At 27.8% G+C, this 13,235-nt stretch overlaps 1 protein-coding gene across 1 annotated transcript in view; it reads right to left on the reverse strand.

Annotated features, from left to right (window-relative positions):
• Positions 1 to 13,235, reverse strand: part of LOC107440964 (splicing factor 3b subunit 3) — a 71,920-nt gene that overhangs the window by 56,354 nt on the left and 2,331 nt on the right. The window contains exons 2-6 of the mRNA XM_016054065.3: positions 12,220 to 12,296; positions 10,617 to 10,710; positions 9,001 to 9,173; positions 5,342 to 5,483; positions 2,021 to 2,136 (exon numbers count right to left, since the gene is read on the reverse strand). Of these exons, the coding sequence (XP_015909551.1) occupies positions 2,021 to 2,136; positions 5,342 to 5,483; positions 9,001 to 9,173; positions 10,617 to 10,710; positions 12,220 to 12,296 (602 nt within the window). The remainder of the gene's footprint in view (positions 1 to 2,020; positions 2,137 to 5,341; positions 5,484 to 9,000; positions 9,174 to 10,616; positions 10,711 to 12,219; positions 12,297 to 13,235) is intronic.

Consider the following 13,235-nt stretch of genomic DNA (forward strand, 5'->3'; position numbering starts at 1 on the left):
ATTTTAACATCAAAGAAATAAAACACATATGCTTTGATATTTTACCAACATTTTTCAAACTCAATGGTATAACATTATTATTGTACTTATATGAAAATTTTGTAATTTACATTCCATAACTAACCACGTATTGGCTAAGTAAAAATAAAATGAATGCCACATTCCGTATTAGCTTTTTCTGAGGTCACTCTTAAAATGTCTACCAAGAGACATCTAGAAAATATGCATTCAATAGCTGCCAATTATTGAAGTTCTGTTTTCCAATGTGACTGTTAAAGAAATTTAAACTAAAATGTAAAAAATGGGTTGGAAAGAGAATTTGGTGTTTACCAAACTAAATTTAAAAATATCCAAATGACTGAGTTTAAATAAAATAAAATCAATTTATTCAGCTAATTTTTATCTAATGAAAAAAATGGTATGTATAGTTATTTTATTTGTTTGTTAGGTTTTTAAAATAAATGTCATGCTTAACATATCTCCCAACATTAAGGCAGTATGCTGTTATAGATTTAATATAATTATTTCATTATCTTTTTGCCTTCCTTCCCCTCAAAAGAATAACATCCTCTCAAAAGAATAACATCCAATTAAAAAAATAAATAAATAAAAACAAAACAATTAAATCTAAAGAAAAACCCACCTGGGTTGGGCTTTCTTTAAAAAAAATATTAAAATAAAAAAATGAATGAAGATTTCTCAGTCCTGCCTTTTTTTCATAATACATATTTTTTTGCTGACCTGATTTTGTCTTTTATGACCTCAACAAACAATAAAAAAAAAATAAAAAAACAAACAAACAATAATAAAAACTAATTCAAAATTAAAGCTTTGAATTAAATTTTGATAATGAATTTACATCACATATTTTTTTTTTGTTGCAAAGATTCAGTTATTGTTATTAGTATTATTTTTACTGATTTTATATAGATTTTAATACTTCTTAACTTCACAATAGCACAACTCCCTACTTATTTTAACTTATGATGACATAATAATAATTTATTATACATATAATACACAATATGTTAAAAGGAAACAACAATTACTGTGCTCCTGTGCGAGCTATATTGGGTTAACTATATTTATTAGTTTTAATTGCTGGTTAAACAGCTGAACATATTTAAACAATGCTATAGTAATAAAAAAACAGTCTAGTATAGCTGAAATATCATGGTTAAATATTTCATAGATTAAACTTTAAGTGGTCACCATTTTAAAGAAGACAAAAGTAAGAAACAAAATTCTCTGTATTTTCCCAGTTTGTAACGGAAAAAAAAAAAAATCTAAATTCCCCGAATTTATTTTAACTTATTTTAGAACATGTTAACAGAACTTATTTTAACTTATAATTTATTGTCAGGGTTGCTACTCAAATCTGGATAAAAAATTCTCTACGTTTTCCCTGTACATATTATACACAATATGTTAAGAGGAAAGACAACAATGACTGAGCTCTTGTGTGAGCTAACTATAATTATTAGTTTCAATTGCCGGAAAAACAGCTGAACATACTTAAATAATGCTAGAGTAAAGGAAATAGTTTAGTATAGCAGAAATATCCCATAGATTACGTTTTGAGGGGTCACCATTTTATAAAAGACAAGAATAAGAAACAAAATTCCCTGTATTTTTCTAGTTTGAAACGAAAAATTCAAAATTCCCTGAATTGTCCATGTTATTTTAGGTGATTTTTAAATGCCCTGTATTTTCTAGGTTTTCCCTGTTCTCCCTGTGGAGTGGCAACCCTGTATGAGTACAATTTACAAACTAATGAATTACACTTAAAAAATTATAAAAAAAAAGTCTAATAAATTCACTCTGTGACATTAACTGTGATGTGTGTCCACAGCAGTGACATAAGCTTGAAAATTTGAGGGCATATTTCATGGCATGTTAAAATACTTTCAAATAAAAAAAATATTATTTTTATTTATTTATTTTTAAGAAGATTTCTTAAGTAAGAACAACTCTTTATAACCAACAGAAAGAAGAAGAAAGAAAGTACTAAAAATCAGACCCTTCTTCGCGGAATGGGACATCTGATGTCTGGGTGCAAATCTCCGACACTTTTATATGTTATATAGTTTTCTGAACATATGAGAACTCCACTGGGTCCTTCATTTCCACCGGGGACTAGAAGAAAATACATAAATTTAGAAAATGAACATGTAAAAGAACACAACTCATGTTTACAGTTTAAACAGTTAACGTTATCAATATTGAGAATTTAACTTCAAATACTTTTTCAGGTTGTTCAAAAAAGAAAAATGTAACACAATGTCTTTCTGATGAAAGAACTCAGAAACAAATGAACCACATTCCACTTTGTCTATTTGTACTAACTTATATTCCCATAAAACAACTTTTATCACACCGAAAATATTTTTACACAAACACATGGTAGAATAATTTCCTTCAATCTAGGGGTGCACAACCTTTTTAAGTGAAGGGCCACATGCACAGCAGATTGACCAATGAAGGGCCGCATGACAAAGTATTTAGACAGACATATTGACAGCAATTGTTATACAAACATCATTGTTCCAGGCACTAAATTCTTTTTTCTCAGTTAACCTTGTAATATCTTTGCATAAAATTAAATACTTTTAAATGTTTAAAATTAGAGACTGCAAAACTGATTACTTAGGGTGGGGGGGAAACAGAATCAGAATCAATTTATTAGAAAAAAAATTAGATTAATACAAGTAATTAAACTACGGGAAATTTCGTGTTTTTTTTATCATATTACATAATACAAAAGTTCATTTTAACACTAAAAAACTTGTTCATAAATTAAATTTAAAAAATGAATAAATAAATATTCCAGTTATTAAAACAAATGAAAGTTAAAAACTTTGATTTAAAGAAAGTTTAGGAGGGTTAAAAATTATTAAAATATAATTATTACAAACTATTAAAATTAAAAATGATGAAAAAAAGCAATCGAAAAACCACATTGATTGAGATTGAATGCCTCGAGAACGATTTAATTTCAAAGTTCGCCATTTTTTAAAATTTCGCTCTCAAAATTTTTTTTCTCCTTCTCATTTTGTTTTCATTGCTGCAGAGGGCTCCACATTGAGGGTTGGCAGGCCATAGGTTGTGCACCCCACCTCTACTTTGATCTTAACTGATGAAGTTAAAATTTTTTAGTATAACTCTTAATAATGATCAATACATGAATGCAATATCATGTTACACTATTATTTAACCCCCAATGGGATTCATTCCATAGAAACCATGAATCATTTCTGTTTTTCAAGAAAATAAATTCTAAAATAAGAACAGATATTAAACAATATTCAAATCTTCCCATTGACAATGAATTACATGAAATGCAATTTCATAGATACACTATTATTTTAACCCCTAATGGGATTCATTCCATAGGAACCATGATTCGTTTTAGTTTTCCAAGAAAATCATTTCGAGAATAAGAACGGATATTAAACAATATTCAAATTTTCCTATTGACATTGCATCAGTGATTCAGACCACTATATGTTTTGATGTTACCATTCAATAAACATGAAAGTGAGGAAAAAGACCTATCCTTATCATTGCTGGTCTAAAGCAGAATCCATGATATAAAAAAAAATGCAGACAAAATATCAATTACTTTTATTATTTGGGAATTTGAATTTTAAATTGCGTTGAGATGAAACCGAAGTATCCCGTCACCATTTTTGTACGTTTCTTTCTGAAGGTTTTAAATAAGGTATTCATCTCATTTGGAAACTGTGTTTCCTTCTTCTTGTGACTTCTAAGAATTGGTTTAATTGGGGGTGTAAAAAACATGCTTTACGTTCCTTTTAATTTTACTTTGATTGTTCAACTCTCTAATGGTGAAAGTTCTTCAGCAAGACGGCTGCCTTCTCATAGCCAGTAACTGATACTCTTTATAATTATATGTCATTTTAATTTCACTTTCAATTAATCTTATTGTAAAATCATGGAAGACCATTAAATATTTATTTCAGTTTTATTTTATTAAAGTTAAAAGTCAGATTAAATTTTAGTTTTTACTAATTATAAATTTATAATAGGTAATATATATATATATGGTTAATATAGTAAATAAATGTGTGTGAAAACAAAAATATTAATAAACTTGTTCCTTTTACATTACACTTATATTTTATAAAGCTTGAGTTAAAAATTGTGAAACCTTATGTCTTTAACAGTAAAGAGGATTCAAATATGTATGAGTGGAAATGTGTTATTTAAACTTATTTTAATTTTGTTATATGTATTTTATATTAACGTTTTGGATTTATTTCTATTTTTAAGCTTATACATCACTATTTAATAAATAAAATTATTTACGCAGTAAAACTTAAGTTAATATTTACTAAATGAAAAACCCCAATTTTCCCTGGATTTTTTCAAATAAAATCCAGGCGGGTTGGGTTTTTCCAAAAAAAATAAAATAAACCCTGGTATTTTCAAACCTTGGTCAACGGACTACCAAAGCAGGGGAGTCATCTCCTCTTCAAAGGATCAAAACAGAGTACAGAGAATATCTGGATTTTCAAGGATAGTAAGAGCTCAGTACAATATCTGAGCAATTGGCGAAACATCAGTGACAGAATTGGCCTGAATATCATTAACAATTTGAAGACTTACTCTTCTCACAATGACATACACCTACAGTGGATCCCCTCCCACGTAAACCTTTACTTTAATGAACTGGCCAAGGAGGGCACCAATGATCCTATAGATAGTAGTGGCCTTCTAACATACAATGAAATCTATGCAAAAGTAAAGGCCGACAATAACAGGACTTTGAGGATTCCACCTAGCCATGATTGGTATCAACAAAATAGTCTGGGAGCTAAAAGGTGACAGGAAACCGCAGACAGCTATCACAAGACTAATCAGTGGTCATACCCGTGGACTAACATTTGTTCAGGGTCAAAAGACTTTCCCTGTATGCCTAAAATGTAATGTGCACCTGACTACACCTGATCATTTGCTGTCCTGTATGGGGCTAGAGAAGAATTTTATCTTGGAGAGTTTGGCATGGTATATGATTTTCTGTCAGTGAACGGTCTTCTAAACTTGGTCTAGCCTTGCTCTGGGCCAAGTGGAATAAGTAACAACAACAAGCAACAGGATCAAAATTGCGAAGTCATGTGTTCGGATCATCCTGAGGGATGTTTCCCAGACCGTTGCCCTTTGTGCAGCTCTAACACGAAGTAAATAAAGTACCTACCTACCAAGTTACACTGCTGAATGAGGACCAGTGTTAGGGCAGTAAAAGTAGCAGACAGAGCACAGCATCCAACAACGGGCCCTTATATATTTCAAATAACAAGAAAAAAAATTTAAGACTAACCTGATATTAAAAAGTTGCCATGTTCTTCCAATGGTTCAGTATGCTTGCTGATAACATTGTTCAGCCCTAAATCTAACTCGTAGAACGTCAGAGTTTGCTGAGTTGTAGCGGAAGCTTCTCCACTAGGATCATTATCCGCTTCCTGATCAAAACAAGAAATGATTTTTTAATTTATTTTTATTAAGTGCAAAAAAAAACTTTGATTAGAATTAGTAAAATTGAATACAAATTCTACAATCAAAGCATTAAAAAACTACTAAATTTGACAGGAAAAAAATGGTATGTAAGGGGAAAACTGAGCTTAGAAAATTATGAGTTCAATTTGTAATTCTCCTGAATGAGAAAAGAAAAAAAGATATTCACTTAATCATATTTCATGAAATTTAAATACTTACTTATTAAAGTATGAATGAATAAAAATTATTAAAGTTATAAATCATAATACAGGGTAATTCAAAATGAATATAGTGTTTACAAACAGCTATAACTATTTAAAAGTAATTTATCCATAAGATTAACATAGAATGCAGGGTTCATGATTTTCTGATATAAATTGAATTTTTCTGATTTTTCTTCAAATATACTGTAAGAACTTTGATTTTTGACTAAAAAAACTTATAAACGTTTAATCAAAATTAAATCAATATTAAAACTATATTATAAGAATATTTTAGAAGTTCTAACTACCTAAAACAATTTTTCATTATAATACATAGCTTTGAATGCATAGCAATGATTTTGAAACAAATGCATGATTGAAATTTAAAGACTAGATGAAATAGAGAATTAAAAGAATACTTTAACTATTAAAACAGAGTTTCAATTACCAAACCATAATTTTTATTTTAAATGGTGATTTCTTTTTTTTTCCTCTTGATTTTCAAAATGATAAAATAAATGTAATAGATTGTGTTTATAAATGCAGTCCTTCATCAAAAAATAATAAAATATTTAATCTATAGATTTTTATATTAAAATATTCATTTTTAATCCTACATCAAAATAGATAAGTTAAGCTAAAAAAAATTTTTTAATCTATGTACTCATTGAAATTTTTTTTCCACAAAATTTCTTTATAGAAAATCTGATAATGTCATAGATACTGTAAACATATTATGAGAAAAAAAATACTTAAATGTTTACTTTAATCTGTACTTTTAATCTCAAGAATCAAAAGATTTTTAAAAATGTAATTTCAAATGTGTAGGAATTCAGCACATACCAAGAAAGAATTCCGTTTGCTAAAATTATGAAGGCAGCAATAGTAGATTTTAAAACTATTTAAAATAAATTTTTATAAGAAAAGAAATAATAAAAGTATCAATAATTTAAAACACTGTTTTTTAACTTTTTAAATCAATATATATATATTGATAGTTATATATATAAATTAGCTGATTTAAATTGTGATTCAAATCAAGCTGGGTTAAATCAACAAACCCTGATAGAATGTAGATGGAACTTCACAATTTCTTTGCGTAAGGCGAAGTGCAGTGGAATTGTGAGCAAGTTCATTAGTGAAAATGAAGAGTGCCCTGCATTCTGCATCTTAGAATTTAACAATTGTCAATTCTGTTATCACAGAGCAGAGAAGATTTCGTCAGCGGTTCAATCAAAACAACAAAAGAACTCAAAGAGCACACTTGTAATGCACAGCGCAAAATGAACTACCTCCTAGATGTTACGTCTGTGTGACCAAGGGAAATCAAAGAGAAAATTTGTGACGCAAGTATACAAAATGTTGAAGTTCCTTCAACATTCTTCAAATGAAAGAATAGATTAATCCACGGTTTAAACCATCCTGTCCAAAACCCTTTGTTCAAAACCTTTTTACTCAAATCATGTCACAGTCTTAAAAAAATATTGTGCAAAATAAAATTTTTATTTTTGAACAACGAACACAATGAAAGCAAGTTTTCGTTTTATAAAGAAAACTATTATTTTTAATATTATTTATTTATCCTCCTTATGCAAAACATAATTTATCAGTATTAAGAGAATATTAATTCATATTTAAGGGATCAGATATTCACTTTTGCTGTCCAATGAATTGTGGAGCTTCAAAAGCTATAAATCTTTTCCTATTATATTATAATATTTTCCTTTAATAAGTTAAAGTAAACTGTATAAAAAATATCAAATTTTTATGGTTATATGTAATTATTATGTGTATATAATGGTTACACATATAAAATTTTTACCTTCTTCCAATATTCAAAGTTTTGGACACTTTAAGACAGTTTTACTCAATTTAGGACATCCAAAACTCCAACTCTGGTCAGAAGTAATAAAAATTAAAATATAGCAGCATTGAAATAAGCTGAAAATTATTTTTTTATACATAGAATTCAAATTTTATACATGTGTTTTCGGTTTAAGTAGGCTAGATACAAAACTAGCTTAATTTTTCTGCTTTAATCCATGGAATTTGTATTCTAAATTCTCTGAAATAAACTGCCTGAATACGAATCAAGATGATACATAATTTGTAAATTGCTTGAATGTGAACTGTTAAGTGAGACTTTAAAATTCCACAAATACAAAATGATATATTCAACTTTAAAATCCTGAAAATACAAACCGTAATATTACATTTTTAAAATATGTGAACATAAATCACAATAGATTTCTAAATTGGGTAAATACGAACTGAGATGTGTGATTTTAAATTGTTCACTATTTTTGATTTCGAAATCAGTCAGGGGTGATATTTAGTCCAACTCAAAAATCCTGAAAATTTCTTGAGTAAAATCATTAATGAAGCATTTCAAAAAATAATTGTCTTGATAAATTTAAATCATTGATACTTTCAAAACATAAAATTCTAAACAAATTATATGCAACGTAATTTAAATAAATTTATGTTTAACTTTACTTTTATTTCCAATCACATTTATTCTTCTACAGAAAAAATTAAATATGATAACAATATGAGATTTATCATGATTAAATCATATCACGATTCAATCATAACACAACTGAGACCACCCCTGTGGCAGAATTTTTAATTTTAGCAAACATATATGTTACCAATTTAAAGTAACAGAAGCACTTTCTGCTTACAAAAAAACCTTCATACCAGAACAGTATATATTCTTTTTAATTATCAATGTAAGAATGTTTTTTAAATATAAAGACAAATGAGTACATTTTACAATATTATTGGGGATATTTTCCTGCTCTAAAAAAATATTTGTATATTTAACCTTTTTTTTAAAAAATGTTTGCTATTTGGAAATTAATTTTTATAATTTCTATCTGAAATTCTAGCTAAAGCCAATAATTTCAGAATTTTTTTATTCTCAAAAGAAAGTAGGAAAAAAATCAAAAGCTTTTTTTTCCACTTCTGATACGCGAGAAAGGCATTGTTTGAATATAATTCTGCAGAAAGGGGAAAAAAAGTCCTGTAGTAAAAAATATTTCAAAAAATTCTGCAGATGAAAAAAAAACTAAATTTCCTTACTTCCCAAATAAAATATTCAGCAACAATGTCGCCACGATTCTGCCCAGGGAAAGACCACTTTAAGACAAAATTATTCAATTGAAAGTGAATTTTATACTTTCATTGAAAGTGTCAAGAAAATCCAGAATAAGAAAAATACTTTTCTTTTTAGGGAAGCATTTCTGAAACAAACTATCGAATAAAAAAGGTTTTTTACCTCATAGTTCATTTCTAAGCAAGCAAATAAAGGATTTTCAAATCCAACATCAACACCAACCATGTGATAAACCAACGTATTAGATTTGGGAGCCTCCAAAGGAGAAGATATCGTCAGCCGGGCAGCAGCGTCTCGATTCAATATGTAAACCAGCTTCTTCTTTTCAACTGCACCTATTTTATTACAAAACAATCAATCAGTAAATAGCTACTTAAACATTAAGTTCACAACTAGCAACTCTACCTCAAAGTCAAAATAAAAATTGGACATATATACCACATCATCTGCCACATTTTAGATTTTAAAATCCATGACTAATTCTAAGAATTTTTCATGACTTAACGAAGTTACTATTTTCTCCGACAAAAACACATCAATACATTTAAAAAGGCATTATAATGACATTAATTGAAATGATATGTGTAACCATAACTGTTATAATCTGCATCTTCATATTTATAGATCTTAAATTTAAAAAACAGGGTAAAGAAAGAGTTAAAGCAATCAAACAGCTGAAAAAAATACAAAATCAAATAATAAATATACATATTTTTTTTTTCTGCAGAATTATATTCTGCATAAAAAAGATACTCTTCTTGGAAAGAAAAGAAATACTCCTGATTTTTCTTTTCTTATTTCGGAATTCAATGATTTTATTTATTTCATTATTAAACAATTATTCCTAAACAAAGTATAAAAATATTTATCAATTTTCAGCATTTGCAAATTTTTTCTATGCAAATTTACTATTCCCATTTCTAAGGATATTAGTATTAGTACAGCATAGCAAAATGGAATGTTAAATTGAACACCTAGAAAAGCAGAGATTGAGATTTTTATGCAGAGTTGCTTAAATAATCTACTCTTAGAGTATTTTGATGGCAAAGAAATAGTCAAAACAAATAGTCAAAATTATTTGTTTAGTTGCATTGATGAAATTTGTCAATTTTTTTTCTTGTAAAAAATAATTAAAATTTATAATCAAATATTGTATTCGAAATTTAAAAGTACTTTCGACAATCCTGTTGACCATTTTGGCAGACCTGATATCATCGCCAAAAGGGAGCTTCTGCGTCAATAACAGCAAATTTAATTTTATTTACCATGTAAACCTTGACTACGCGAGATAGTTTTCTTTAGCATGATAAAATGTACCTTTTTTTTTAATTCGGCTGCAACTACTCGAAAACACTTGGTTTTGTATTAAAACGAGTTTATGTGGAGGCGACTGCAGAAGAATAATGACTTGTTTGTTTGCACTACGATTTTGGCTGTTGAAATGATTTATAATAATTTATACAGTTAGATTAAAGAATAATTTAATGCGTAATTATAAAAATATAGAGGTCTTTACTTTGTTTTGATTTTTTTGCTACACTCTTTTATTAAGAATTTTTACACGTATGTTTTTTTTTGGTTATTATCATCTTATTATTATTTGATAAATTGAGTGTTTATTTTGGAAATTGCTTTTCATTATGATGGCGCCAAAGGATTTGAGCATTGACACATGTCTAAAGGATAATCTCAAAGTACCAAATTAAGTGTTAATTAGATCCCTGGTTGCATAAACTATATCCAACAGATAATAAAGTAAAGAAAATGAATGAACCAACCTATCATAACAGCACGTCCCTTGGGATCAATTGCTAAGTATTGACCTGGCACTATGCGTCGACATCCACTCTTTCCGAAAGTCTCTTGATGAACCTGAAAATAATCATGTACACATGTCTTCTAATTCTGCTCTTAGTAAATGAGGCGTGCCTCGGCAACCACCAGGGACTGTGGAACCAGAGCCTGACCCTGGGCCCCACAACAGAGGGGGCAAACAAATCAAATTGAAAGTTTATTTTAGGTTTCCTTTATTAATGAACTTTTAAACAAAATATCAGTACAGTGTAGAATCTGTCACTTTTATTTGAGCCTTTTCATCAATTTATCGTATGAACATAAAATCTGTACTTCGAAAATCCACAACTTTTCAGGGCGGAATTCAACTAAATTTTCGCAATTAAGATGGTCAAATTTGGCCAATCAAAAGCCTGTATTTTTACATGTAACAAAACGTGCTACGTTTACAAAAATACAGGATTTTGACTGGCTTAATTGAGCCATCGTATTTGCGAAAATTATAAAAGGATGGTAAGAGAAAGTGCTAAATAAAAAATTAAGCAAAGAGAAAACCTACATCCAATGAAACTAAAAAGGTAAATAAATAAATTTTAAACAAAAAAATTTTTAAAAAATTATCCGAAACAAAACTTAAAAGAAAAAAAATGGCTATAATAAAAATTATCGTCATAGGACACTGTGACACCAACAAAAAAGGATTTTAAAAATACCCTTCCTCTTTATGTAAATTTTGAGTTGAAGATACAATGAACATGGCTGGAAAGAACGACCCCCCCCNCCCCCCCCCCCCTAAAAACAAAAATCCGAAAAGTATGCCCCGCAAATAATACTATTTTGAAATCTAATCAGCTATCAAAAACTCCAGTCCAGATGCATGTGCTCCGTTAATTTGTTATTTTTGTAATTGCAAAGCAAAACTTTGAGGATATAATTTGACTGGACAAATATCCCCCACTAAAAAATTATCACCCCTCTCTAAATATTAAAAAATTACCTCTTAAATAATCAAAAATACTCTTCAAATATCTAATTTACAATTTTAAAACTACAAAATCATATAAACAGGGTGTGTAGCCAAATTATTCAACAAAAAATAAACACCTTTTAAGCACTTTTCAAGTACTCAAAAAATATTTTTAAGCACTTTAAAAAAACATCATAACTAGGCCGGGTTGGAAAGTTTTTGGTAATTTTTGTCTAATTTTAACAATCACGTCAAAAAAATAATTAAATAAACCTTTTGGCAATTGTCAAAAATCATGAAATTTTGAATCATGTAACACAAATGGAGTTTTCGTAAGCTACGGACTAAATGCATGTAAATCTTATTTTGAAAAAGGGAAAAATTAAGCACTTTTAAAAAATACCCAATGAAGAAAGCACCTTCAAGGGCTTTTAAAAAACAAAAATTGAAAATAAGCACCTTTAACCACCTTTTAAAAACGCTATGTACCCTGTATAAAGTATTTAACAAAAATATCTCTCCCCAAAGAAGGATGTGAAGAGTTGAATGATGAATAACACGATAAATAGTAATAAATGATGAATCGTAATACAATGAATAGTAATAAATGTTTGATTTACCTTTTCAAAAAAATTTTTTTGAGCATTATACTCCAAAATGACAATTTTTCCAGAATCAGATCCTACGACTAAATAATCTGCAATGAAATAAGAAATTTACTTTAATCAGAAATTTAGAAATTTGTATAGAAAATGTTTTATATCAACTTATAGAATAAATAACCCTAGTTCAAACGTCCTGAAAATTTCTATAATAAAACCTTATTATTATTAAGTTTTATACTACCCTTAACCTTATTACTATAAGGATCTTGTAAATCAATGTATCCATCAATTCAAATCATTAATATTGTTGGCCTTACACTATATTGCACTACATCTTTGACATTTAATGTATAAATAGATGTGGGTATTTAAATATGTGTATTTATAATGTACACATACATTGTGCATGCATTATAAAAATTATAACAGTAAAGTTATTAAAGTTTGTTTTAAAATTTATTCTAAGACATATAAAACTCAACCTCTTATTTTTTTGGAAAGCATACGATAATCTTATTTTAAATTCCTAAATATTATTTCCACATGTAAAATTAACCGGTTTTATCTCATCTAAAAATTTCTATAAACTATGTATTATGTTGTAACAAAATAAATTTGTAGTGTCAAACATTTTAAGAAAATACCTGAAAATTATATTTTATTCAAACAATTTTAAAATTATATAGAACAATTATAGCTGAAAACTAAACTTAAATATCATTTGATTTTGTCATTTAGCTTGCTTGAGTTGTTATCAGTTAACTTACATTTTATTTATTGCTTTTTACATACATTAAGACATAAGTGTAATAATTATAAATAAATATAATAAACAATATGAATTACATTTATCATTATTCATAAATATAACTACTTTTAAATTCAAATTAACATACTGGATAATAAAGATATTCGGTATAACATTAAAAAAAATTTTTATACACTTGTATCAAGTTTGTATTTATACAACATAACTTGTAAGTTCCTTATAAATATTAGTTATATGTTCCTTATATGTCAAAAATGCATAG

The sequence above is a fragment of the Parasteatoda tepidariorum genome, chromosome 10 (genome assembly GCF_043381705.1).
Source record: "Parasteatoda tepidariorum isolate YZ-2023 chromosome 10, CAS_Ptep_4.0, whole genome shotgun sequence".
NCBI classification, from domain to species: domain Eukaryota; kingdom Metazoa; phylum Arthropoda; class Arachnida; order Araneae; family Theridiidae; genus Parasteatoda; species Parasteatoda tepidariorum.